This window comes from Grus americana, chromosome 1 (assembly GCF_028858705.1).
Source record: "Grus americana isolate bGruAme1 chromosome 1, bGruAme1.mat, whole genome shotgun sequence".
Taxonomy (NCBI): Eukaryota; Metazoa; Chordata; class Aves; order Gruiformes; family Gruidae; genus Grus; species Grus americana.
This window is the reverse complement of record NC_072852.1, coordinates 74,943,608-74,971,406: the sequence shown is the minus strand read 5'-3', so window position 1 is coordinate 74,971,406 and position 27,799 is coordinate 74,943,608. Positions and strand designations below refer to the sequence as shown.

General features: G+C 36.8%; 1 protein-coding gene across 3 annotated transcripts in view; it reads left to right on the top strand.

Moving 5' to 3' along the window:
• The window catches only part of ETNK1 (ethanolamine kinase 1), a 34,072-nt gene extending 6,671 nt beyond the window's left edge, over positions 1-27,401 (top strand). For 2 of the 3 annotated variants that reach the window (XM_054826238.1, XM_054826231.1), the window contains 7 exons: positions 5,625-5,884; positions 6,715-6,855; positions 8,474-8,616; positions 15,031-15,114; positions 16,869-17,029; positions 19,587-19,660; positions 20,832-27,401. In XM_054826238.1, the coding sequence (XP_054682213.1) occupies positions 5,625-5,884; positions 6,715-6,855; positions 8,474-8,616; positions 15,031-15,114; positions 16,869-17,029; positions 19,587-19,660; positions 20,832-20,904 (936 nt within the window). In that variant the 3' untranslated portion in view covers positions 20,905-27,401. The remainder of the gene's footprint in view (positions 1-5,624; positions 5,885-6,714; positions 6,856-8,473; positions 8,617-15,030; positions 15,115-16,868; positions 17,030-19,586; positions 19,661-20,831) is intronic. The other variant, XM_054826248.1, reaches the window with a different exon arrangement.
• Positions 27,402-27,799: the final 398 nt, after the last annotated feature.

The window sequence follows — 27,799 nt, the reverse complement described above, 5'->3', positions numbered from 1 at the left end:
CTTGAAGTTTTGTAAGCATTAAAAAAGAATGTATTAAAAGTCTGTTACTTCCTTAGTGTGCAATATGGGGCTCAGCAGCAGAATTGGGGGAATTCCTACTTGTGTATGCTGAAACTATACATCACTGTTTCTACAGCAGTACAATACTGCTTTCTATATTTCTCCTCCTATGGATGTAGTAACAGTCTAAAAGGAAAAATCTGCTTTGTTTTATATCTGAGTGATAAGTGCTTTCTACTTTGCCGCTGTGACACTATTTCTGCCTGTTCGTGCTTATTACGTGTGAGTAATTTTTTTCTTGTTCTTCTCATTCTTTTGAACACCTGGAACAATAGGATCAGATAGAAGCTTTTCTTGAACCACCTACTTATGAGATGGGAACACATCCATCACATGCCCTTTTCAGGAATGCTGATAAGAGTGCTTTTTAGGGTAAACTCTTTCTCAAAGATACTTCATGTCTTGGTTGAGTTTTCTCTGCTCTTCATGGACTCATTTGGCCTGTATTGTTTCTACCATGTGCTGCTTTCCGAGACTGCATTTGAGTGACTCAAGCTTATTTGTAGCATTCTTGCCTTCACTCTGCATTTCAGTAAACAGTTTATATTTGTTCCAAAGAGTTTGGAAAGCCTTGACTTCAAGCTAGATCTCTGACTGGATTGTGGGACAGTATAAATACCATTTCCAGAAATGTTTTTAGTTTTGTGTCACTTGACCTGAAAGTACTTACTACAATGTGATACATATGTATCATGATAATTTTAATTTAATTATAATATTTAGAGTACTGGAATCTTGCTGTTGGATTTTTTGTGTTGCACTGTTCTTGACTTCTGTTGGCGCTCTGTATTTCTTGACTTCCAGAATTTTCTACCTGCTATTGACAACATTTTGTAGATTTTTCAATTGTGTTCCATGTGGCCTTGAGAGTTTACTGATTATCTGGTCCATGTCATCAGGGTCCATTCTCTGTTTATGCTGGTCAACTGATGCTTTTGTCATAGAATACCTATTTTGCTCTGCTGCATCTCAGGTTATGTTTCAGGCAAGGCATTCTAAGCTGATTCTTTTAATGCTACAGTAAAGGTGTTCTGAATAAAAGAATACAGTAACTTATGTTCTTTCACTGGGAGAAAACATCAGATGTTTTCTTATGTTGGAATATGGAAATTGTTACTCTGCATATTGTTACTAGAAAAGTAAGCACACTCTTCTGCCTTTTTAAGAAGCAATAACTAAAATGCTCCTGGGTGTAAATAATTACTTATAGCAGCATGTTACAAATAGATGCTAATAACTAGAGTTCCTAAATTATCAGTTGAGGGAGTCCAATTTCCTTGTTGTTGATTTCTTATTAACACTAATGAGTGTGCAGTATGACAAAAGCTTGTACAATGGCCAGAAGTTTCTGTTTAACAGCATCAGCAAATCAAATTCTTACTGATCTTTGTATCAGTACTACTTAACGTCCTGGTTTTTGGCAGTATCACTATTTCTGATGACCTTAAGAGTCTTGTCTTCTATATAGTACAATTTTTTGTATGGAGAAAAAAGCAAGCTTCATTGGAGGGTTGTTTTATAAGTAGTAGAAAACAGTAGCACAAATTCCAGTGATTTGAAATGGTGCCATTATATGTTGGGAATTAGTACCTATTTTGCTGCCTTTGCCATTCAATAAAGACAATAGACTTCCTTCAGAGGCGATAGTGGATTTTATACTTACTGGTTTTGATGCTTAATTCAATAGAACTTTCACTTTTGGCCCTGCAATGCCAGGATAAGAGCTTTTTCTAACGTTACATTTCAGAAGTTTTCATTTACCTATGGCAGGCAAGATACTTTAACCTGATTGACAGCTCAACACAGTTTCTGCAAAGTGCTCTTTAATGAATTAGTTCTGGTTTTATGCAAAAATGTATGAGAATCAGTACTTCTACATTGATTTGCCATATTAGAGTGCTGTGTTCTGTGCTTGGCTCCCCAGTATGAGAGACACACAGGCTCACTGGAGCAAGCCCAGCAAAGGGCCACGAAGATGACGAGGGGACTGGAGCATCTTTCATATGAGGAGGAGGCTGGGAAGGCTGGGGCTGTTTGGACTGGAAAAAAGAGGGCTTGCAAGGATCTTACCAATATGTGTAAATACCTAGGGGGAGTGTGTGTGTGTGTGAAGAAGAGGGATCTAGACTCTTCTCAGTGCACAGTGACAGGCAAGACAATGGGCAGAAAATAAAACGCATGTGAAATTCCATCTCAACACAAGAAAACATTTTTTACTGTGAGGGTGGTCAAACACTGGAGAAGGTTGCCCAAACAGGTTTTAGTCTCCAGAATTCCTGGAGATTTCACTGGACACAGTCCTGGGCAACTGGCTCTAGTTGGCCCTGCTTGAGCAGGGAGGTTGAACTAGATGATCACAGAAGGTCCCTTCTGATCTAAATAGTTCTATGACAATACACGTGCAAGGGGGAAGATTATGAATGAATACATTATATTGAAAGGTGTAATTTGTGATTTACAAGCCATACTTGAAATAGTTAAGTACTCCCTGTTGAAATTAGGTAACACTGTTCAAGTACATAATCCTTCTCTTGATACAGCATGTATGTTGTTGCAACAATGTGCTTATGTACACAGAGGACACTTAAGACATCTGTGTAAGTGTCAAGCAAAAGAATAGCGTAGTGTTGGTGTACAGATGTATTAATTTTAATGTGAAAACCAGTATCTGTGGTGCTAAATGGTATAGTTTTCTTAGTTGCACTGATTAACATTGTAACATTTAGTTGCTGTGAAGACTAAGATATTCTTCATTACTTGTCTGGGTCATTAATTCTGGGTTATTAAAATAATAGCTAGTAATAAAATGTGTCCATAAATTGTAAAGCCTCAATTTTGAGTCAATCAAGGAGGCTTTGCAAGCAGGTTTATTTGAATTTATGGTTGCCCCTTGTAGATGAAAGGTATATGATTTGCTGAACCTACTTCGGCAATATCAAATGTCTAAGAAAATGGAGTGCCTTCATATCCTCTGCTATTCTGCATCTCTCCTCAGGAACCATGAGCTATTGCTTGAGTTTGTTCATCTTGAAATGTAGGGGTGCTGAGGAAAGCAAGGCATAATAGCTAAAATTACAGCATCTTCCACTGTGGAAGTCTTTTCTTTTCCTAAAGAAGGAGACTTGACCCAACTTCAGATTTTTCTTTTAATTTAGGAATTAAAAAAGGTTCCTGATGTTTGATTTCTCCAAATTCCTCAGATTTGGAAATAAGCTGTCACTTGTGTTTGATACTACTTTACCTTTCAAAATAAAGGCTACCTCTTGGAGGAGGGTGGGGGAAGTCAAAGTTTCTGAATTGTTTGGCTTTAAAAAAAAACCACCACCACCACACACACCAACCAAAAAACCCACCCAAGGTGTCCAAGATTCTAAGGAATGATGCCTGTAGAGAAGTTGCCTGTTGTTGACAAATATTTTAATAAAAGAAAAAAAAGTATGTTTTCTTTAAACCTTAATGTTTAATATAAGGTCTGAAATGCAATGGCCCTCTTCATTTGTCAGTGTTTTTGTTCTGGGTCTGACTTGCGGTTTGAGGGAGAAGAAATGCAGGAGGGTATGTGAATAAGGAATTCAAACTGTTGCCATTGAACACTTAGTATTCTAATTCTGATAAATAGGTTTCAATTCTCACCTGATTTTCTGACTTCTATTACAATTATGAATTAAACTCTATCCAGAGTCTTCAGGCTGCCTTTGAAAGCTGCTTGTAGCTTCAAGGACCTACATAGTTTGAAAAAGTTCTAATAAAGGTGATCAGACCATATCTCCATTTGTCTCTTGTGCATATGCACAAAGGAGTTGACTAAATGAGAATTTTAAAGATGAAAGCACTTCTTTAAGAAAGGTGTGAAGTTAAACTTGAAAGATGTCCACCCAAGGGAAAATTGTGTATGTCTAACTGTATGTTAACCAACTAGAAGCTACTTCTTGCTGCTTGCTTGTTTTAGTGCAAGGTCCTGAAAGGAGATTTTGTGCTTTGTGGGAGGGTTTATATTTTTTAAATTAAGTTTTAAACAGGATTTTGGGGGCAACAGAGTGGGAAAAGAGGCATGACTGTAAAGACTAAAAAATTATACTCGAATATAAATTACAGTCGCTGTGGCTTTGACTTTGAATTGTTTACTTATGCTTAAGACTGCAGGAGACTGTTTGCTAGTTATGAAAAACATTGGTGTTCTTGCCTGTGATGTTGCTTGTCACCTGAGAATGTCAATGGCTTGTCCTTCAGTCACTTACCTAACAGAGTTAATGAGTAGTACTCATCTGGCAGTTCTTAAGCATTCAGTCTGAGTTGACAGTTCAAAGAGTTTGAAAGTGCCAAACACCCATTTTCTGAGCTGTAAAACTGTCCCAGATTGTAGGAGGAGATTAAGAACTGCTGTGTTACTTTTGCAGGCATTGAGTGGGATTTCAAATGCTTAACTACATGCAACTGGGTACACGCAGTAACTCAGGATCTAGTCTGCTTGTCAGGTAGCATATGCAAGAGTTCAGCCTGTATAATCACTATTTTAGGCCTCGTCATCAAATGTGAAAGGAGAAGCACCAGTTAAGGAGTGGGGGTTTTTTGGTCTGCGGCCTGCCCCCTATCCCCCTCCCCCTTCCATAGCTGGGAACTTGTAGTATCCATACCTCCATCATTATTTGAAAGGCAGTGAGTAGGTTGGCATTAGATGTAAACATAATGCTCAAATAATGCTCTTGCTTATTTTTATAGAAAGTTACTTGCTTCATCTTCAGTATGTTCAGGCATCAGTGACTAGACTGGTCAAAGTCTAGTAAATTGCAGGGCTTTAAAAATTGCATTTATATGCATCTTCATGATAAGGACTTAAAATACTTTTTTAATATTTTAGATTACGTGTACCAGTTATGAAGTAAAGGAGGATAGTGGGTCTTGTCAGGAACTTTTAAATTTGGAATGGTACTAAGACTGAAGTCTAGGGTCTTGAATTTTAAGTACTGTCTCAAAATTGTAGAGGAGCCAAAGTGACTTTAGGAATTATTCCCAATCAGTAAAACATCAAGGCTAGTGGGAAGATAACCACCGAACTTGAAACTGTTTCTGACCTGAATTTTGCTTTTTAAAAAGTGTAGTTTAGAACTCCAGGAGTATCTTTTACTAGTTGTGCACTGATCAGCAAATACTGAAATTCTGAAGTGCATCAGAATAATTTTTGTTTTCATGCTGCCTGTATTCATGACTGTTTTCATACTGATTTAGGATTACTGCCTTGTTGGGGCTTTGGTTTCAGCAATTTTAATCCATCAGTTTGGTTATGTGGAAACTCATTTTACAATATTGAGTTTTCAGTTACGGCCTTTTACAGGTAGTATTTCTGTAGTTCACTGTAGCATGTTCTCATATTTCCCTCTTCATGTGTTACTGGTAAAACTTCTTGCAATTTTCTTTAAAACTTTTCTGTATCTTAAAGATTTCTTCTGTTAATTCTCGATCTAGTAAACATTTGTGTTTTGTGAACTAAAGAATAACCCTGTGTTCTTTACCTGCATGTTGAAAACGCAGATCTGAGTTGCTTATGCATTACTCTTACTTTTCAGCTGTTCACCGATGGAATCACCAATAAATTAATTGGCTGCTATGTGGGTGACATAACAGATGATGTCGTTCTAGTTAGGATCTACGGAAATAAGACCGAGCTCTTAGTAGATCGAGATGAGGAAGTGAAGAGTTTCCGTGTATTGCAGGCCCACGGCTGTGCACCTCAACTATACTGTACTTTCAATAATGGTCTGTGCTACGAGTTCATGCAGGGAGAAGCACTGGATCCAGAGCATGTATGCAATCCAGATATTTTCAGGTAAGCATCTTATTTTTTTATTATTTTTACTTCGTTACTCAAGTTCTATGATGCATTTATGGTGTTCTGTGAGGCCCAAACGATCTCAAGCTTAGTTTAGGAGCAGGCAGAAAAGAAGTATTTCTATAAGCCTGCATTAAGTTGATGCTCACACTCTTGACAGCTCACTGTCCTCTATCTTAGTTATGGTATTTCAGTGTTGAACAAATGATCCTTGCTGCCTCACCAGAAGACTATATAGTCCTCATTAAAGGTCTGCTTATTGTATTTAACACTCAGCATGTTACCGTTAGGGAGATCATGTAACATGATGGAGCTGCAGGAGGCTGGACCTGATTAAAGCAAGTACTCCTAGCTCTGTTTCTAGTACATTCCTTTTGTGAATAGCTTTAAGAGTCTTCCACTGAGACATAGGGGTTTTTATAACTATTAGTAGTGAATAGAAAGTGCTGATGTCTTAAGATCTTAACTTTTCATGTATACACTGAAATGTATTTGCCTAACAATGGCAGTTAATTTGAGTCAACTCCTCCTAAAGATAAGCAAGTTGAAGAGTAGACTGTAAATACAGGTGAAGTATGCATGCTGTAACTGAACTCCAGTCCCTCCTGCCTCCCCTACCTCAAGTAGCACTGCTAATGACCTTTTGAATCTTGAAAGATGCTACCCTATAGGTGTGCTGCTCTTGTTTAAACCCTCTTCAGATTCCCTTGCTGCATTTTTTACAATTATTCTGTTAAATATATTGTAGTTTTCTTTCCTCTTTGCTAGGAAAAATATGATACTATCAGATATACATTAAATGTAACGTTAACTTAAACTTTTTTTAGACTCATTGCCAGACAGCTTGCTAAAATCCATACTATTCATGCACACAATGGATGGATCCCTAAATCTAATCTGTGGCTGAAGATGGGGAAATACTTCTCTCTCATACCCACGGAATTTGCAGATGAGGAAGTAAATAAAAGGTAGCTATTTTATTATGTGCTTTCCTGACTTCCCCTTCTTTCTGGTTGAGGGGTAGAAGAATATTTAAAAAAAATAAGTTTGTGTTACCACATAATGTTATGTTTGTAGAATTCTGAGTTTTGTCATACTCTTGTATACTGAAGTAGCTATGTATATGTCAAATATGAGTCTTTCAATTCATTTGGTATATTGTGTATATAAACATAGCTCTTTGGACACTTAAATGATGGTAGTCGTCTTTACTCTTTTTAAAGAATCAAGATCAAGCCACATACTACTTCAGGTAGTCGTCTCAACAGTTTTAAAGAGAACCATCAGTCTCAAACTGAGACCTGTATTCTGGGGTGAATACTAAAAACGTATTTCCTGGGGCTGCAGGAGTACTGTTTGTTTTTCATCCTAACTTGCACCTCTTAGCTGTCTTATATTTGTTCAGTTTATAAACTTCTCCAAAATTGGGTGATGTAAAAGTAAAGTTAATGAAAGGCTCTTTTGGGTATTGGGAAGAATTTCTACAGTGTTTTTCAGAGGAGGAAAGGGTATTCACACAGTCATTCTAGACCTGTGCTATCATAGAGTATGAATAATGGTGTCACCTGGGTTTAAGGGTTTAATTACACTTTGTTTTTAGCATCCCAATCTAGCTCTTGAGTTGTAAAGCAAATCGTGGTGTTTTTTCTTAGGAGCTTAACAAAATAAGATATTTCCAAAGGGTTCTAGCAACAGTCGCTGGAAGATTGGGATGAGAGGAACTGCAAAACTAGGAGCAATGTTTAACCTAAATTTTCTATGCTGTAGTCTAAAGCTTCATTTAAAGACAATGTTTCTCGGGGAGTGGAGATCAAACTTTTCTAAATTACAGTTTTAAACTTAAGTGTTTGTACAATATCATCACCCTTATATCACTCAGGAAGCAGATTCCAGCTTAAAAACATTCATAAAATCATAGAATGGTTTGGATTGGAAGGGACCTCAAAGATCATCTAGTTATAACCCCTGCCATTCTTCATGGAACTTCTTGGAAATCACTGAGGCTAACTGCTCTTCTTGCTGCATTGTAATTAAAGAATGCTCTAGCAAGTTTGTTTGAATTTTTTTCTTCTACAACATAAAATTCCTAAGAAAACTGATAAGACTTGAGTAGTTAATAGAAAATCTAGAAGATAAAATGACTACTTAAGCATATTTACTGTGACTACAGTGAAAAGTGTTTTGTTTACTCTGTACAGATACATATGGCCCTTAGTACTTACTGTTGTGTATCCTTCTTAAAAGAAGTAACGTGAGCAAAAAGTGAATGAAATTCATGCTATAACCCTCTTAATTTTTACTCCTTTAAAAATGCACAGGATTGTGTTCAAGGTCTACCCCTGATTTTTGGACTACTGTCATGTTTACAGCACAGAAAATGAACTGGTTTTGGGGGAGGACAGAGGGAAATAATTGTTGTAATTTGAGTGCTGTTGTGCCAGGGGAAAGAGTGCCCTGGTTAGGGAGAGGGTCTGTTGAATTACTTTCTTCTACCTTCCTATTGCAAGTAAGCTTTTTCATTACAAACATGTGGTATGGAACACACAGTACTAAATATTAACCCTCAAACTTCTTGTACTTGAAAAGGTTTTTAAGTGACATTCCAAGTCCTCAAGTTCTTCAGGAAGAGATGGCCTGGATGAAGGAAAGACTGTCAAATTTAGGATCACCAGTGGTACTCTGTCACAATGACCTGTTGTGTAAGAATATTATTTACAACAAGAAACGAGGTAGGTATTGAACTAAACAGTAAGTAGTGAGTGCCTTTGTTTATGCTGTAATTGCATTTGCTACATCAGTGGTGTCATTTTACTGACTTCAAGTGAACTGAGTTTGAGCTTTTAAGACCCAATGTAATGGTAGTGATAATCTGTGCAGATACCAAGTTGCTTAAGTATCATCTCTATGTTACTGTACATAGAAGAATGTTGGTGTTTCTTGCTTTTCTTTAATGAATTAATGAATTTGTTAATCCCTAGCCTGCCTGTATGACTAGGCTTCAAAGTATGTAATTGTTCATGTTAGTTCTATTGCAGTTGTATAAAGCTTTTCGAAAGAGAAAAAAACCCATACAAGTATAGAAAATAACCTTGAAGACATTATCTCCTATATGTGTATTGTTCTGGCTCGTGATTGCAGGAGGATGCTTTCATGATGAAGTATCTTAGTGATACTTAATACTATATTCAGTGACTCTATCTTCTGCATGAGGTACATAGGCATCCTAAAGATTTCTTTTGTAAATACAACCTTTATTTAAACAGTTGTAGGCAGCATACGTCTTGGCAAAGATGAATTAATTTTTTGGTTTTATTGTAATATGTTTATCTCATAATTCATGTTATTAAAGAATGCCTTTATTAAAATATATAAAGTTTCTGTGTAAACCCACAGTTTCTCTTACTCTTGATTTTAGTGGTTTGAGGTTCGGTTACTAAATGAATGAACTAAACAAGGTATTAAACAAAAAAGGCAAACTTGCAACACTAAAATGGCTATCATGCAGTAAAAATGCACAGCTTTCCTCATATTTCAAATATCTGAGGTCAGCTGAGTGCAACAAATTAATTAGATTAGATCAAGAATTTCTTTTGAAGTGAGAATGACATTTCTTCTAGTAGCTTCATATTTGTCTGTGACAGTTTGATAAGGTTGTTGGTATGTAAGCCACAAATGTGTGAAGTAAATAACTGTGAATGGAACTGAAGTCTTCTCCATCAGTCATCATTTGGTCTTTGACCTCTTAGGCTTTTGTGCCTTAAGTTCTAAATAAAAACTACTAAAAACTAACAAAAACATGCCGGAATTGGTTCTCGTATGGAAACTGGCTCTTTCTGTGTCAGATACGCACTGAATGCATGTGAATTGAGAAAATAAAGTGTTTCGGTGGTTTGTATACAAGTTTCCCTCTGAGTAATACCACTTTTGAAAGGAATTACTAGTACTTCTAGTTATATAGGAAAAAAAAAAAAACATGGAAGATATGCAAAAGAATCAGCTTGTGGTCTTAAACACATCGGAGTTGTGATATTGTGGTACCAAAAATAAATCCATATTTGCTGTGTGGGTTTTTTCAGTGCTGAAACCACCTTGAGTTTTTGCATTCCAGAACAGACCCATTGAGGTAAAAGTAATTTTTATAGTTGCTTTTCATAGTAGAACTATGCTGCAAAAAAAAATAAATCAGAGGAATTCCTTTAAAAGGTTCACTATCACAGTCAATAGGCTTGAAGTTCCTACATTTAAAACAAATGCTATATGCTTTTCTTTTTGTAAACAGAATGGAGGAAAAAACAATGTCAGCAGTGCATCACTTATGAGCAATCCTACAATAACAAGTGTGTGAGTGCTTAGTGTTTGGGGACAGGGTTGGGAGGAGGGAGGAATGTAAAGTACTTTGACTTCAAACTAGCTGTCAACAGCTGGGGGGGTAAAAAGACTTGGAAATATGAAACTTATTAAATATATTAAACTTGTGTTTGAATGTTGCACATGTGTTGTAAAACTTCTGCAATCTGGGTACTGCAGGTACCATTTTCATAGTAACCAAACCTCAATGCCATCTGTGGAAAGAATAGTTGTCATTCAAAAGCTGTTTGTTACAGTGTACTTCTTACAGAGCACAAAATATCAATCTGTTAGTACAATCTTAAGATGAGGAGCATGATTTTAGAAGTGGAAGCTCAAATTTAACTGTAAATGAACATGTATTGCTGGAATTCTGTTTAGCAGAGCAAAAGCTTTTATTGGTATGCAAATAATTTTGCAAGAGCACAAAATAGAATCTTTAAAGATGCACTTTGTTAGGAATGGTGTCAAACTGTATGAAGATAGTTAACAGCTTTGATGCTGTGCTCTTACTAAATTTACTCTTCCATCTAGAAAGGCTTCCGTGTATCAAAAAGACCTTGGTGACCCTAAACTGAAATTAATAGAGAGAATTGGTCTTCTGGCTTAACTGCCTTTTTTCTTCTCAGTAAAGTTTGCGCAGAGCTGTTAGTGTTTATCTAGCTTTTCAGAAGGTGGCACAAATAAAATAACTCATTTATTGGTTTTAGCCACACTATTTATCATGTTTGTGAATGCTTAGTTTGCGCATTTACGAGGCACTGGGTGGGTATGTGTTTAAGCTACAGACTATCAACAGATATACTGGGACTCCTGTCCGATGCGGTTAGAGTGATTATGGCTTGTCCCAGTGCTTTGCTTTAGGCTTGTCCTCTGCAATAAATTCATATTAAGTTTTCAGACTTGAAAGAAAAATCGTAGTTGTGCCACGTACTGTTCTTAAGGAGAATCAGTCTCATGTCTTTAAATTTTATTTATGAGACTGGAATAGCATGTTGAGTGCTAGCTTCATTTAGTGGAGTTTCACTCATCTGATTTGAATTTGCTCATGCTGTGGCTGAGAGAACTCTGCCTCTTGCTGTTTTGTTAATGTCCGTTTTCAATCACTCAGGATATAAAAATTTGCAAGTGTTATTTTACGTAACTTATAATTATAAGTGTCATCTACTCTTTGAAGGACATAACTCAGAGCTTCGTGTTGCTTTTAATTACATTTTGGACATCAAGGTAGTCAAAATATGCTTGATGCTTGGTACTGCTTATTTATAGACCTTGTGTTCTGATGCTCCTGAAGTTTGGGGTGTTTTTTTCCCCAATGTGACCTGTGAGTTGCCAAAAATACCTGATGTTTTAAGAGTATTCAAATACTTGCTATTTAGTAAGACCAAGTATCAGTATTCTTTTACCTGTATCTGTGTATGCTCTTTTTGAATGTATTAAATCACCTGCCAGGAAGTTAAATATGTAGGTAGATAGCAGGTTTTGTTCTGTTTATTCCCTCTGCCTACCCAATGTTTTCTATGATCTTTGGTAGGAGTCTGTGGGTGCTCAGTGCTTCTGAAGACTGAGGTATGTTTAAGGCTTCTGGTTTTGATCTAAAAACCTATTTTGTTTTTGCAAAGCTATCCTGGGTATTTATAGCTAAAATTACTCTTTGGGTATGTGACCCGTTTGTGAATTTTCAAGTGTGTTTATAGCATACATCATTGTCTTTACTAAAGCTGTCTTCTAGGGCCTCAGTGGCTCACCTGATGAGCAGGATGGGATGGAACTCAGGATACATCATTCTGCTGTGGTAACTCCAGCTAGGACTTGCACGTCCAAAGTGTTTGCCTTTATTAAACCATTAAAAGTGAAGAGCAGCTAGAAAGAGAGGTGTCATCACCTTCCTACCTTTCGGTTCCCTGAGGAGATCTAGCAGATGCTCTATTGACTATTATTTGATCTATTTAAGAAATTAATTTCTGGTGTGTGGAACACAACATGTATTCCATTTTGTGTCTTCATGTGTTTTTTGTAGATTACACTGCATATTGTCTATGCTAGGAGACCCCTGGAAGAAAGGAATGTGTTTCAACTTGAGACATCAAGAGTATTGAATATTTTCCATTCCTGTTGATAACAGTAGCTTCTCCAGAGAGATGACAGAGCTTAGTTTTAAATCATGTCTCACTTCAATAAGATACAAATGCACTTAGACTAGTCTCTCTGGTCTGCCTGCTACCATTGATATCAGTGGGATGTACAAATTCTTTGCACTTCTGAGAAGCCTCAAAACAAAAGTTAGCTGCTTAACTACTAATGTAAGCCATATCTTTCAGAAGTGGCTTTCTCATATGAACTGCAGTAAATCTTAAAAGTAACTTCTAATACTATGGATATTTAAACAATTAATGCAAAGCCTCTTCTGTTTTTAAAACAAGGTAGCTGGGACATGTATGTGTTAGGCATTTATGAAGTGGCAAACTTAAAAGTTTTTGCTCTCTTCCAGTTTCAGAGAAAGAATTGGGTGTTTATTTTGAGCCTTCATGCAAAAATTAAATTTAAGGTTGAGTTCCACAGTAGCATGAGTCCAAAAGATCAGTAAAAATGCAGGACTCTTTCACTTTGAACTTTAATCAAATGTGAGATTGCCAAATTTTCTTCATCTGCTACGGATTAGGTATGCCATTGTTGCTTCCTTGTGGTGTCATGCACCGTGCTACTTGTGCACCGACTGAAGGTTTACCACATCGCTTGCTCACATGTGTTTCCCCATAGGACAATGCCTAGTAACAGCCTCACCTGTATCTCATTAGGTTCAATTTCATATTGTATGAACTATATTCAGAAGTAAGTTTTAGATGTTAGCTTTGCTTAAAAATGCATAATAGCATGTAGGTATGTTTAAGATGAAATATGTATATGAAAGATTTAGAATTATTTCTTACATTGATATTTTGCAAGCAGACTTTTACCTGCTATGTTTGTATCTTATGTGAGGGAGGAAGAAAAAACCTATCTCTAAATACAAGCAATATTTAATGTTTGGGGGGCAGGGAGGTTCAGGAGATCAGTTATGTAGCAGAATACTAACCAGGGTCGGGCTGTGCATTTTGACTGGCTTGTAACTTGCAGGCGTTTCTCCTTAAAAGTAGTACTAGAGAACCAGTGGGGAGCGCAAGTGTATGAATATCTGCCAGTCAAGCACTGACAGAAGTTAATCTGTGACAATATTATAAGACCTTGGCTGCAGCTGCTGTAAAATTTCTTATCCCCTCAGAGGTCTAGAGAACCTCAGTTTTCCATTGCCAACAAGATTTTCCTAGGAGGAGCTTGCCATTTTCATGTTGGTTTGTTAGAGCCTGAAAGGTTTAACCTCATAACCTTGGTAAACAGTGCTCTTTCTGTGAAAGTAAGGGTAAGCTTTGATTTGGAGGATTGTGACTAAGTGATTTTGTTTGTGTTGTGGGGTTTAATTTCCATTAGAAGACAAGAAGATTTATCTGTCTGGAAAATATTAATGTGTTAGTATTTCAAATACAGTAAAGATGAACTGCATAGAAAGGAACACTTCTAACAAAGCTGTTCTTGACAGTTCAGTTGGTCAGGACATTTATCTGGTGAAATTATTGTATTTGATATGTGCGATATCCATAACTCTAAAGGAGGCAGTATATTAGACACTTAAAATGCTTAGTCTAGGAAATACATAACACACTTCAACATTATTATCTATTTACTTTTTTATTTTTACCTGGAATTCTGATAGTTAGCATTAGTATCTGTATGATGTTTTAAGTCATGCTAAGATGATTGTTCATTGTAATAGAAGTAATATGTTTTTATTGTGTAAACATGCAGCTAGTCATCAAAAGAATGGGTATGGAGAAGGGTGCAACTGAAAATTACCCATTTCAGCATAGCAGTGGGAAATGAAGGTTTTACATCTTAAGGATCTAGTGCAGACAGCTCTTAAGTTAACTCATTACTTCCTTTTCTGATGTTTTTAGTAATTTTGCTGGTTTCTCTTAAAATACAAGAGCTCTAGTTTTACCTAAACCATCTTGTTAATGTTTTTGACTGTTTGATGTGGCGTAGAGATTCTTGAGCAGCTTCAATGCTGTATTAACTTCAGTGAAGCTTTTTCCCCAGCTTCACTATAAGTAAATGTAATTTGGAAACACTTGGGGCTGTTTGCTGCTTTATCAGTCCTTGTTTACATAATACTGCATAGTGTCATAGTTCTGAGTATTGTCTGATAGTTTCTTGAGACTAGTTTAAGCCAGCTAAAAAAAGCAATAATTAATAGTCTTGCTTTCTAAGTGTGGTTGGAGGAAGCAGGAAATATCACCATGTTAAAGGAAATATCAACATGTTGCAATGTGTTAGTCCACTGTGGTTGCACACTTGTGTGAGAATAAACAGGACTGTTCTTTTTTAAAGTCAGGGAAAAATTGATCTGCTATTTCTGCATAAAGTTTAAATAAAGGATCCTCTACTGTATTTTTTTGTTTTGAAGGTAAGGGATGCCCTCATGTGGTAGAAGTTAAAATTGAAATTCTGCTCTTCAGAGTTTAAAAATAGAGAATTGTAAGTTCTAAGTAATTAAGAGCTTTCTTGAATATTCAAGGGAATCTTGTATCATAAAAATCACAGCCTTACCCTGGAATGTCTGAGTGCACAGAACTGGGCACAAAGATGGGTGTGTGGTTTTGTTGTGTTTTTCCCAAAAAGCTTCAAAGGACACCAAAGGATTAGGGCTGTGACTTCATTTGATGTGGACTCTGATGTTGCTGCTTTTGTGTCTCACATAGGTGACGTGCAGTTCATAGACTATGAGTACTCTGGATACAACTACCTAGCTTATGACATTGGAAATCACTTCAATGAATTTGCAGGTAAGAACTGGATTTCTGAGGTAAACTAGTTTTTTATAAAGACCCCTTATTTTGCACGTACCTAGATGCTGTCAGATGAACACCTATATACATGTATCAAAATGTCTTGATGGCTCATTTTGACAGGCCAGTTATGCCCTTCCTTTGCAGATCTGCTAACCCAGAAGTGGGAACATCATGTCCTAAGTCTTGGTAGAGTTAGATAAATACAGAACTCTCAGCTTTCACAGTATCCTTTTGTGAAATAACACAGCAGAGACAGCCTGCAGTAATGAAATACTGCGAGTGTATCTTTTACAGCATAGGTATATATTGATAATACACTGTGTGGTTCCACAGTTCCAAATGGCAGGCTTATGTGGGTTTTTTGGTGACTTTGAATGTGTGTTCTAAGTACTTGCCCTTGAGTCATGTCCTAAAATGAGAAGGAAAGGCTAAGTCTGGTGGGAAAAAGGTGTGATTTTAGAACAAGATGTCGGTAGACTGGTTCATTGGTGTTCTACCTACATTGAGTTCAATTTTTTTCAGTGAATGCCCATACAGTTTACTCCAGAAGAGAGAAATAACCTTGAGTGTATGCTGTGTTATTTCAAAAGATGGGGCAACAGGAAAAATCTACATAATGTTTAATACAGATGGAAAGCACAGTATGGTAAAATTAGGAGCCGTAATCTGCCAGTTGTTGTTTCACAAACTGAATCTTAAGTCTAGAAAACTTAAAAAAAAAAAAAAGCAAACACAAAACAAAAAAACCAAAACCCCAAAACCCTACAACAAACAGACAAACACTGCGTGCCCCCCCCAACCCAAAACACAAACCAAAAAACACCACCAAAACGAAACACCAACAGAGTATATACTTAGTAATTTAAATATTTAGAAAGCAGGTAAAATTCTTTACAAAATATATTTGAAACCTTTTGATTTTTCATCTGGGACTTCTTCTCAGAGTCTGACTACATTTTTCAGGAGTTAAGTACAATAAGAAGAATAAAAAGAAAAATGTGCTTTTTTCCCCTATAAAGAGCAGCTGTGCTTCACTACTGCTATTCTGGGTTTTTTTTTAGCTAAATTTTAGTGGATCTGACACAGGAATGACTTTAGGTGCTAGTGGATTGCACTGTTCATAAAATAAGTCTTGAGAATTCCCAGATCCTCTGGGAATGATAGCTAGTGGGAGTGAACTCCCACTCCTGGCAGACTCCATATGGCCTGTGACTCAGCATTGCCAGTATAGGAAGAAAAATAAGACAAAAAGAATGGTTATGGAGATAAGACTTATAATTCCACAGTAACTTGTGGAAGAGAGAGGTAGACTTTTAATAGATTTCTCAAATACGGGCTTAGCTGGTGAGAATGTATATACATCTGGATTCAGCTTTGGCTATTGTTGTGTACAAGTCCCTTTTCCTATGAAATGTAATGTTTGATATGTTTGGGAGGGCTTTTGTTTGATAATGCAGATATTTTTTTCTTGAGGCTTCTCTCAAAGCCAAACTTGTTGAATCTCAAAATGTAGTAGAATATGCATGTGGCTGAAAACATATACAGTACAAATATTTCTATGTTGAATACTGATTCATGTGTGTGAGAAATTCTTGCCAACATGTAACTGATTAAGTCAGGTCAAAGTAAAACCAGTGATGTTTGTCCACATCAAGTTGTACATGTGTGTTGTGGGTGGGAAGTAGTCCAGTAATGTGGGTCGTCTTAGACACCGTAATGTTCTAATAAGTATTTTTTTCTTTTTCTAGGAGTAAATGAGGTAGATTACAGCCTTTATCCTAACAGAAAATTACAGGAACAATGGCTGAGGTCTTACCTCGAAGCCTACAAAGAATATAAAGGATTTGGCACAGAAGTCAGTGAAAAAGAAGTTGAAATTCTATATGTCCAAGTCAATCAGTTTGCACTGGTAAATAACAAACTGTTGATTAGAGTATATTAAATTCTATAGAGAAGTCTGCTACTCTATGGCCAATGTAGTTGCAATTTTCTTACTGAGTGCTGTGGCATGTAAAGAAAAACTTCCTTAGCCTAACTTTCTGTTAAACTGCATGTTAAAAATTCTCTGTAGGATATTCCTAGTGAAAGCGTCAGTGAGCATTCAGAAAACAAGGAGAGGAGCTTTTAGCGAGTGTTTCTATTGGCCATTTATTGCTCTGACAAGTTGCTGAGTTGGCAAGAGCTTGTGGTGGGTCTGTGTTGAACTCTTTCTTGTAACGGTAAGATGACAGAAGAGAAGGGTAGCGCTTCATAGAGATGTATAAATCTTCTGACTTTAAAAGCCTTTTTAAAATAAGATGATAAAATTTGTTGGAGTAAAACTAGGATACTTTAATTTTTTAAAAAATCTTTTTTAAACAGATAATTAGGTCACTTGAGTCTTTCAGTACTACCTTAACTCTTTTCTTGCCTGCAGCATCTTGGCAAGCAGGGAGTTGCTTTCAGATTTGGTTTTGGTCACCTTAGTGGTTTAAATTGTAGTAAAGTGCACATGTAATCTCCTCTGGTTCGCTGGTGGTTCTGCCTTTCTGTAGAGTGTGGGAGCTGGCTGTGTGAGTCTGCTTCTCCATATCTTGCATGTTATAAGCCATCTCCTATCTGTCAGTCTGTCTTTCGTGGACTTTGGATGTACATGCTTTACTCCATTGTTCTTTCCCTTTGAAAGGATGGAGGGTGGTCAGTTTTGATCTGGCTTTGGTGCCTTCTCCTTCAGGAGAAAAAAACCCCATCAATGTAATTCACGAAGGTAGAATAAGAAGTCAAACAGGTGTGGCATTAAGTCTTTAAATGTCCCAATTATTTATACTGTTAGAAGGCATTTGAAGATATCTTTTTCTTTTTTTTTTTTCCCCAAGCTTTATCTCTGTTGTGATTTCTGAAGATACTTTACAGGTTCACGCTATTTTTATTATGTTTTCCAACTAGCCCTGATCTTGCTTTGCCTAGAGGATGTGATGGGAAGGAAATGTTGTAGCAAAAGTGCCTTTTACCCAACAGCTTGATAACTTTATTTTGCTTTCTCATGAAGAATAACATGCCAAGCTATTCATAGGAGGACTAAGGCTAAGCAGTCAGTTTGGCCTTATTTCAGTCCTCAGACTAATCCAAACACACCTCTGTTACTGTAATACTTTCAGTTTTCTCATTAAAGCTAGTGGTTGCAGTGAGGAAATAGTTTGCATTCTAGGGAGATGATTATTATACAAGCCCTTAAAAATACCAGTTTGTTTGCTGTTACCTTTTTAAAATCTATTACCAACTGTTACTGTTAAATTCAGCTGTCCTATTCATTTAGGAAAGTTATATCTGCAATTAATTAGGCTGGTGGTCTGATTTAAAATATATAGCCTTGTTTTGTCAGTTTTAAACTATGGTCGTACTAATGGTTAAGAGGATAGAGTTCTGTTTAGAGAAGAGCTCAAGACCTGCCTGTGGACCACACATGATGCACGAATACTGCCAAACACTCTTGTGTCAGTTAATGTGGGAAGCTTTGTCAGAGAAAACATGAACTAAAGTTAGTGGTTGCTGATGTAAAATGCCAAACTGCTAACTATCAGAAGTTATCTAAACTCGAGGTACAAGATTAATTCACATGTACATACAGTAGTTGCCATTTTAAGGTGTTTTCAGGCATATATGCATGCATGTGTCTTCTAGACTTCTGGTAAAGTGTTACATGCAAGCTTGAGGAAGCAATTTCGGTAATTACCTTAAGCAGTTATTTACTGAACAGAAGTCTGAAGTATATCACTTGTAACATGGGTGGTCCAGAAATGTCTTCCACAAGGAGACTATCAAGCTCATGGCCATTACATGTATTTGTTTGTTTTAAGTATACTAACAATCGTATCATTAATGTGATCCATAGTTTCAATCCAAAACTGAACATAGGCCTCCAGGCTACTTATCTGGACTTGTAATGGAAGTAAGTTTGGAACAGATGCGAAATTCGTGTAAATGCTGATGAGTTAGAGGTTCTCTTCTATAGCTACAGATGATAGCTTTGTCCAAGTCAGTAGTGAAAGTGAGTTCTAGTTATAATCAAAGATTCTAAAGGAATTTCATATTTGCACTGGAGTTGAATACAGGTAGAATTATAAATATTTGAGTAGCAGCAGTAGAAATGAGTTAGTTGTATTTATGTGCATTTTTTAACGTGGTGTATAGAGTTGTACAGCAGTTTACTTAATAGGTGCCCTATTTCATAAATGCAACATTATTTTTCTTGAAAACAACACAGGGAGGGGTCAGGAGGCCAATAGATGTACTCCTCCAGTTCAGTTGCCAGTAGTTAATTCTACAGTACTTGTTTACCAATCTCTTCGGTAAAAATATCAAATAACTTTATAAAAAGATTGGATTTTGAGAGTTGTCTTGCAGATAACTTTTTTGTCTCAATGTGAGAATGTTTACATGTTGGATTTTATATAATGTTAATCTTTTACTAATTTTTTTTCTTTCAGGCTTCCCACTTCTTTTGGGGGTTGTGGGCTCTAATTCAAGCCAAATATTCCACCATTGACTTTGATTTTCTAGGGTAAGTGTGCTTGCTACGTATAATCATAGAATACTGGAGGCTGGAAGGGACCTGTGGGGCCATCTAGTCGCAACACCCCAGCTATCAGAAACTGTAAGGTCTGAGCAACAGACCTGATCTGTGATCATACTATGACTCTTAATTTTTAAGAGAAAACAAGGCAGCAAAAGCTGTCTGTGCTTTTTGTTGCTGACAGTTCTCTAAATTAGTATGTGCCCCTGGGCTAAAACACATGGTATAACAAGGCAATGAACATAACTAGAGGAGTAAATGGTTTTGGGCGTTTGAGGCATAAAAGGCTAGGTTGACCAGTGTGGTGTACTATCCGTCAGATGCAGGAGCTGCATTTCCAGCTGCAAGAGTCAAGAGATGGGGCTCGTACAAAAGAGCTTGCTTCTTACCGCATGGAGTTTTGGTCTTGGAAATTCTTAATCTTAAAGAGTCTTTGTAATGCCAAAGAATTTTAAGTTCTGTTTCCGGAGACACTGGCCAATGGTGTTCTTGTTTCAGGTAGATGTCTTTGGCTTTTTTTTAAAATAGTCTTTCATGGCAACAAGCAGAGGAATTCATCTCTCCACTGGGGACTGGGTGAGGTGATAAAATTAATCATTTTGCTTGGTAAAAGATCCCATGTTAGAATTCCTTGCACAGACTAAGCCAGTTTACGAGGCTTAGTTGTGTCATTTTGTAAATGAGACAAATGTGAATTTCTTCTTGTGACTAATTATTCTCAAGTAGAAGTACTTGTTAGTAACCACTAGATGGCACAAAAACCCAAGTAAAAACCCAGGTGGTAGAACCAAAAACGTTGTCAGTTTTGAAACAAATGTCATTCTTGAAATGATCAAGATGAGATTTCTCTGGAATTGTAGTTGTCAGTTGTTGGACAGACTACTAAGAACTGTTAAACACAAAACCACCACCTTTGATAATCCCAGAACAGCATCTGGTTTGCAGACTGTAGAAAGCTAGGAGTCGGGGATGGTGAGGAAGTACCATAGTATGGTTGCTCTGTTCTTAATTTCTTCCTTTGGCAGCTGCTAAGGGTCAGTGTTGGAAACAGGGTACTGGGGTAGATGGACTTTTGACTAGTCCTATCTAGCATGGCTGTTTTCATATCAGGCGCTATCTGGTCTTAACTTCAAGTGTCTCTCTCTCTCCCTTTGAATAGGTATGCAATTGTTCGGTTTAACCAGTATTTCAAAATGAAGCTGGAGGTCATGACATTAACTCTTCCTGAGTAATGAAGAGGAAGAAATTTACCAAGTGGATAGACAACCCTTGAATCTTTTCTGAGAACAGATACTGGAAAAAAGCTAAACATTTGTTGAAGTTCTGTAATGCTCACTTGGTGGTTCTTGCTTTATAAATAATGCCTCTAAACAGTCCTTCAATGTTAAATTTAATATGAAGAGCATACCTACTGCTGTTGATATAAAACGGATTAGAAACTTGCTAAATCTATAAAAAGTTGTAGAAATGGCAATTTAATCCTTCTCTGTAATTTAACATATGTTGTATGTGAATTATTTATTATAAGTTTAACATGATTCCATTGCTGCTTTCATCAGTTTTTGTAAAAGTTGGGTGCAGACAGTGAAGTTGTTCCAAAGGATTTGTTTAACAGCTTATTTTATTGAAGTTGCGTTAACTTATATTAAAGACAACATAGTCAGAGAATACTAACCTTTTAGAGGTATACAAACAAAATGAGTGATAATAGACTTGTGAGATCACCAGTGTGCTGTAACTAGGGAAAAAAGGTTAGGATGATCCATATTTTTCCCCTCTTTTTAAAAAAAAGAAAAACGTAGCTTTCCATATGATGGTACTTTTCTCTTGTATGAGAATCAACCAGCTTGCTGAAATGATAAATAAAATGTTGATTTTTCTTTCTTGATTCATTAAGCTGTAGAAATGTGAAAGTTCTATGTCCATCAGATTCTTTGACAATATGTACCATCATAGTGTTAGATGGACAATGTACCATCTCTAACTTCTGAGGGAAAGCTGCTTGTTTATTAAGTGTACTTTTAAAGCAAAAGACCACTATTCCAAATCTGTATTCCTTTTGGAAACTTGATTCTAAATTTGAACACTATTTAGGTGTCTGTATTTGATGTGCTTCAGCAGTATCTAGTGGAATGGACTATTGAACTGCAGATTAGTGAACAGAGATCCTGTTGCACTGGGGAGCAAGACACTTAGGTTTACAGTTTGTGTATTGTTGACATCTTTCTGCTTTGTCATCTTCTAACCTTAGATTCTAGTCTTAAATGCTTGGTCCTATAGTTGCAGATTCTGGTATGTCTGGGTTTTTTTTATTCTGTGGCAGCAAATTACTTTGAAAAGCCTCCAGTTTGAAGGATAATATTGAAAAGTATATGACTTGAACAATGGGGCTTTGATCATCACACACATTTTCTTATTTCTTGAAGCTATTATACCAAGAATGGTCTGGATTACAAAATGTGAATTGAAAAGAAAATGTTTACTTAAAAAAAGTTTGCGTGGAAAAGAGGCTTTAAATCTGGAAAGGGGGGGTGGAAGGGGGGAGGCGGTGGGAGGGGAAGAAACCCACACCAGAAAAGTAAAACCCAACAATGCAGTGTGGAGTTGGGCATGCACGTACTCAACTCTGACTATACTCTGAAAAACTTTGCACTTTGGTCACATAAGTGCCCACATGTACAAAGTCTGTGTGCATATACATGTGCAAACACAAACTTACCCGAAGAGTAAATATTATGGGGAGTCTGTTGTACAGACTGCAGCAAAGATATTTATTCAAAATTGCTTTATGGCACACTGCTCTGTGTGTGTGTATGCGTGTATATATATGCACACGTATATACACATATGTGCTTTACAAAGGCTTGGATTGATTCAGGACAAAGGAAATTGATGCGAATGAAAAATTTTCACCTTGAAAGACCATTTTGAATGGCATTCTGTTATTTTACAAAAGCAAGGTTTGGGATTTTTTCCTCTTAATTTTTTTATATTCATCACTGGGCATTTCCAATGTCTTTTTTTTAATTTCCTTCAGTCAAAACCTTAAATCCTAATACAAATAGGAGAACTGGGATTTTTTTTGTAACTTGAAATTAGTTAACCATTTTTGTTAGCATGTTAGCTGGAGGCTACTATACTGGACAGACTTTCTTGGTAATTAAATAGAAAGACATAGCTAAAATAGACATTTATATTTTCCTTTGTAGCAGTTATCAAGGATGTTGCTAGAGCTCATGAAAGCACTGAAGACTTTAATTTTCTGTACTTTCTCCCTGTTGACATTATTGACATATGTTGAATAACACCCCGCTGTCTTGGTAGTCCCTTTAAGTTCAGCAAGATCTGCTTGGAAGCAAGATTGATAAAGACTTTTGAACTCTTATTACTATTTTTCAGTGATGGCTTTATTTTTGGCAGTGTTGCTTTGTATTTGTGAAATATTTGAAAAAGGCTGTGAAGTTCATGTGGTCTTGGGAAATCAACACTTGACAACTCCTAGCTTTCCCACCAGTTGGCAAAACACATTCCCTGTTCAGGTACCAGTACTATTTAGGTTTGGAGTTAGTGTAAATTTTTTCTCAGTAGTATTTTTGTTTGTACAGCTCGAGTAGCAATAACTGTAGGAGTGGAAGCTTGCTTCTGCAGAACCAAAGCTCTTCATGAGTGTAGCTCAATCTCATTCTTGTGGAGTAAAGTTCCACCGAATATCCCGTAAAAGCACTTTGAAGCAGATAGTAAATACTGCAAGCTTTTCCTGAGCCACTTGGAAGAAGCACAAGGATTGTTGCAGGTTACAGCGGTTGACTTTGCAGTACTGGTAGAGGCTTTCATTTTGCATGTTGAAATTCATTTTACACACTTAAATGCTGCTTTGCATCAGCCTTCTTTAAAGACAAGTGCAGATTAAAACAATTCCTGACAAGTTCTGAGGAAATACTGTAAAACATTTTCCAAAATGAAATGCCAGTTACCTTGAGCCTTGTTCAACATCTGTTTGAGCCAGTAGCACTCGGATATTCTCACTTGCTAGGGAGTATCTACAGATGTGTTAAGTTTGAAGCAGTAGTTTGCAGTAGCGTTGCAGATTATAAGGTAGCTTGAAACTGTGAATACAGGACATTCTGAATGTAAGTTAGGTACTAGAGCACCAAACTAGAGAATGTGTACTTGTTTCAATTAATTTATCTCAGTCTCTTTAATAGCAATGTTAAGATGTTTGAAGGAGGACAAAACATGACTGAGCTCTAGAAACATCCTGTAGTAGTTTTGACTGTGACTTGCCAAGAAGATACTCTGTTGCCTTTATGTTAAGCTAAGGGCATGAATGCCCAAATTAATAATTCTTACTGTAGTTAAACCTATATTGTAAATATAAAGAGGATTATTAGTGACGGCATTCTTGCATAAATAGCATCAAGTCAATAGACCATAGTGGCCTGGTTGCTTTTGTAAAGCAGAATAGTGTGAATTTTTTTCTTCTCATTTCTGCAGTCAGATCTGGCTAATCCACGCCTAATTTCTTGGGTCACCTAAGCATTAAAGATTTCTTAATGATAACTAGTCTCTTGTCACATCATTTTAAATTCCTTCATTATACTTCTTGATTTGCATTTTAAAAGGACTTACCAAATTTGCATTAACCAGGTCTGACTGTATATGTATATACAACAGTGTAAATAACCATTTGTAAATTAGTGTGAATTGTACTGTATCTTGCATTTATGGACTTGTGTATTGCATTGTATTCTCTCCTATTTTGTAGAAATTTTGATGTAAAGAAGAAATCTAACTCTGTGTGTGGACTTTTTTGTTAAATTGACCTGTAACAGAGCATAATAGGTTTATGTCAAGGTATATCCAGAGCATAATAGGTTTATGTCACGGTATATCCATTCATAGCCTTGGGCATCCAGTGTCTTTTTCCCCCATTAGCTTTTTTGACATCTTGCTCTTGGGAATGATTCTGGGAATAAAGGAATTTATACAGTACTAAGATGAGAAAATCTATTCTAATAATAGGGCAAACTGTGTCAGAAGTACATGTAGTACCTGTGGTATAGGAAAGCTGTTAAAATTGTCTACTCAAACTTTCAAAAATTTCCTATACATTCTAGAATGCTGGAGACTTCTAAACATAAGCATGTTGAATTCAAGTACTCTTAAAGTGTGCACTCCCATGGTGACAGCAATTGAGTAGTTGTGATGGAAGTCCCCCACTTAAATGTTTTTGGTGGATATAGCCTTATAATAGGATTAGTTGCTAACTTGTAAATGCTTATAATAAATGCCCAAATCACTTTCCTCAACACTAGAACTATTGGTAGCCCCTTTATAGACTATTTGAAACTTACCTGAGGTATTTTCCCTGTGTGCCGTTCCCTCCCCCTCCTCCCTCTACTCACAACCTTATTACATGAGTATAAAAGCTTCCTTTCCATATGTAATCATCACTGTTTCCTTTTCAACTAAAATTGTGTTCTCTCTTGTCAATATGTGACTTCTCAACAGAATTCTTTGTGTAGGAAGTTCCTTTTTGAAGAGGCCTTTAATCTTTGAAGCGTAGATGTAACGAAGGATAGTTTTCCCCAAATGCCCAACTGTATTGCATTACTGTTGCCTTTCACTGTCTGTTTTTGGACTCCATAGTGTCCTTCAAGCTGTTAAGTTTATTTGTCACTGCTGTCTTTAATTCTGCTGGAAAGTACCAGTGTGCAAATCTCCTTGCCTACCTGACAAATTGGTGACGATACAGCTTGTATATCCTGTCAGCTTTACCTGCAGCAGCGGAAAGGTATGCATGCTTATCAGTGGTGACACTTTGTTACTAGGGTCCTGGGAAGTGAGTTTATCGGAGAAGTATTAGTCAAGAGGAGGGATGGGCTCAGTAAATACAAGTAAAAGGAAACCATTCATGTGGAAACTCAAGATAAAGCTTTTGATATAGCAAGGTATTGGATATGCTTATTTACTTGCATGGTTTAAGAACAAGAGCGAATTGTAAAGGCAAAGTTTGCTTCTAAATGAAGTTAAGGTTTTTTTAAAGCCTTTGGTAGGTAACAAAAGCTTACAAAATATTGTTACTTCCACAGAAAGAAATCTTAAAACAAATTTGGGTAACTTTCTGATTAAACAACACTTTTGTTCTGTAACCCACCAAAATATAATCTCTTGCTTGGGGTAGGCCTTCCTATAGTTAGCAGAGGAGGCTGAGCACATCTTAACTGTCTGCGTTTGAGGTGGCTGTCTATTCTTGATTTAATGTTTGTGTATTGTTCACTGTGTTCTTGGATGCCTTCTAAGGTATGCTAGATTACTAAAGTACTGGAATGAGCTACTGTCTCCTATCATCTCTCTCACACCAGGCAGGTTGCAGTTATATTAGAACAGAAAGCATTGGGTCAAACATTGAGGTAATGCGAGGCTGATGTTGAGCAGTCTTGCAGCTGATTCTTCTCCCTTTTATTACTGTGGGCTGCAAGCTGATTGTTTTCATTAGTCATGAAAGATGGGAAAAGCCATGACCTCTGGTCTTGTGCAGAGTAGGTGTGCTGTTAGCCAACCACACAACTTTTAAGGGGCACTTAGTGGTGAGAAACCACATAAATCCAGGTGGGACGTGTCAGAAGAAACCGAACTTTCTGTTGCTTAGACCTCTGGAGTGGAAAGGGAAAATGTGTGAAAGGTTTGCATGTGCCAGTTGTATGGAGGTGCTCCATCTAAGTAAGGAGAGACTAAAAAAAAATTAGCAATGCTTTTTCCAAAGTAACTTTTCCAATTGGTCTGATCTGCAGAGATTTTTTGTGATCAGGAAACCAGTCAATCTGGGGGGGGAGAGAGGGAAGAAGTGTTCCAAGAGATTATTAAAAAAACCCCATCCCTGAAATAATGCTGAAATAACTTCAGGTACTGCACCACCCTATTTTTTGTGATATTGCAACTGTGTTTTTTCTAAGTTGTTTTTTTCCCTACGTAGAGATCCATGCAAATCACAAGATAAAAGAGACCATGGAAGAGAAATACGAAAAACCTTGTATACAATGCCATAAAATGCAGCATGAACTGGGAAAAAAGTATATGTTTCTAAGCTTTTGGTAGTAGTAATTCTTAAGTGTTACCAAAAATTGGTAGGTGTTAAGTCCTCAGTGTGTGAAAATTATTTTGCTAGATATACTTCTTTTAACATTTTGTATCTTGGATGCAGTCTGTGGTAGTTAATAATGCTGCTTTGTACACAAGTGCTTTGAATAGTCTCAGCACCAAGAATGTATCCAGTCTTTCTTAAATATGACAAAGTTAGTCATTGGTTCTGTCTCAAGCCTCTTGATCCATCTATCTAAACCCCTTTAAATACTTGCAGAAACAGGGCCATAGCATAGTAGGGATATATTGTTATACATTTTTTATTTTGTTACTGCGAATTTTTCAGTGTTATTTTAAATGTGAGTCCATTTATGTCCCGTGAGTAAAAGAAGCTCAATTTACAAATAGCCTTTGTCATCTTCCAGCACTGTCATCCCCCCAAAAGTCCCCACGACCCTTCTTGTATGTTGTGGAGTTTAGATGCATCATTTATCCATTGGAGTGAATTGTATTTCTTTTGAACTAAATGTTATTGAAGCTATTATAAGGCCTTCTACCACTGATTAAATGAAGTAATGTACCTTTCAAAGAGATTTATATTGTAAATAATTTCAAACTGCAACAATAAAGTTTGTTTCTAACTGCACTGTTATCACATAATTGTGATGATTTTGCTTTCCCCATGTTTGAAAGCATTCCATGTTTGATGTGGAATACTTAAGAGTTCTTAAAGGCTTTTGACTTGTGTTCAAATGCGTACCTCTTTCTGGGATTAACAACCTAGCTAAAAAGAAATACTTTGAGCTGGTATTTGGCTTGTACAAAGCTAACTCTTTTAATGTTTTTGCATATTAAATAGTCTCAGTCATTGACCATGCAGATGTCGCATCTGGAGGCAGGAATTCGAGCGTGGCTGTTGGTTGGGGATTGTTACCATTGAGGAATTGAAAGAAAGTTTGCAGAAAGTTTGGGCTGCTCCGAAGTTTAATTTCTGCACAACAAGGGCTGTGTTAACTGCGTGGGACCCATCTACAGCTGATCCAT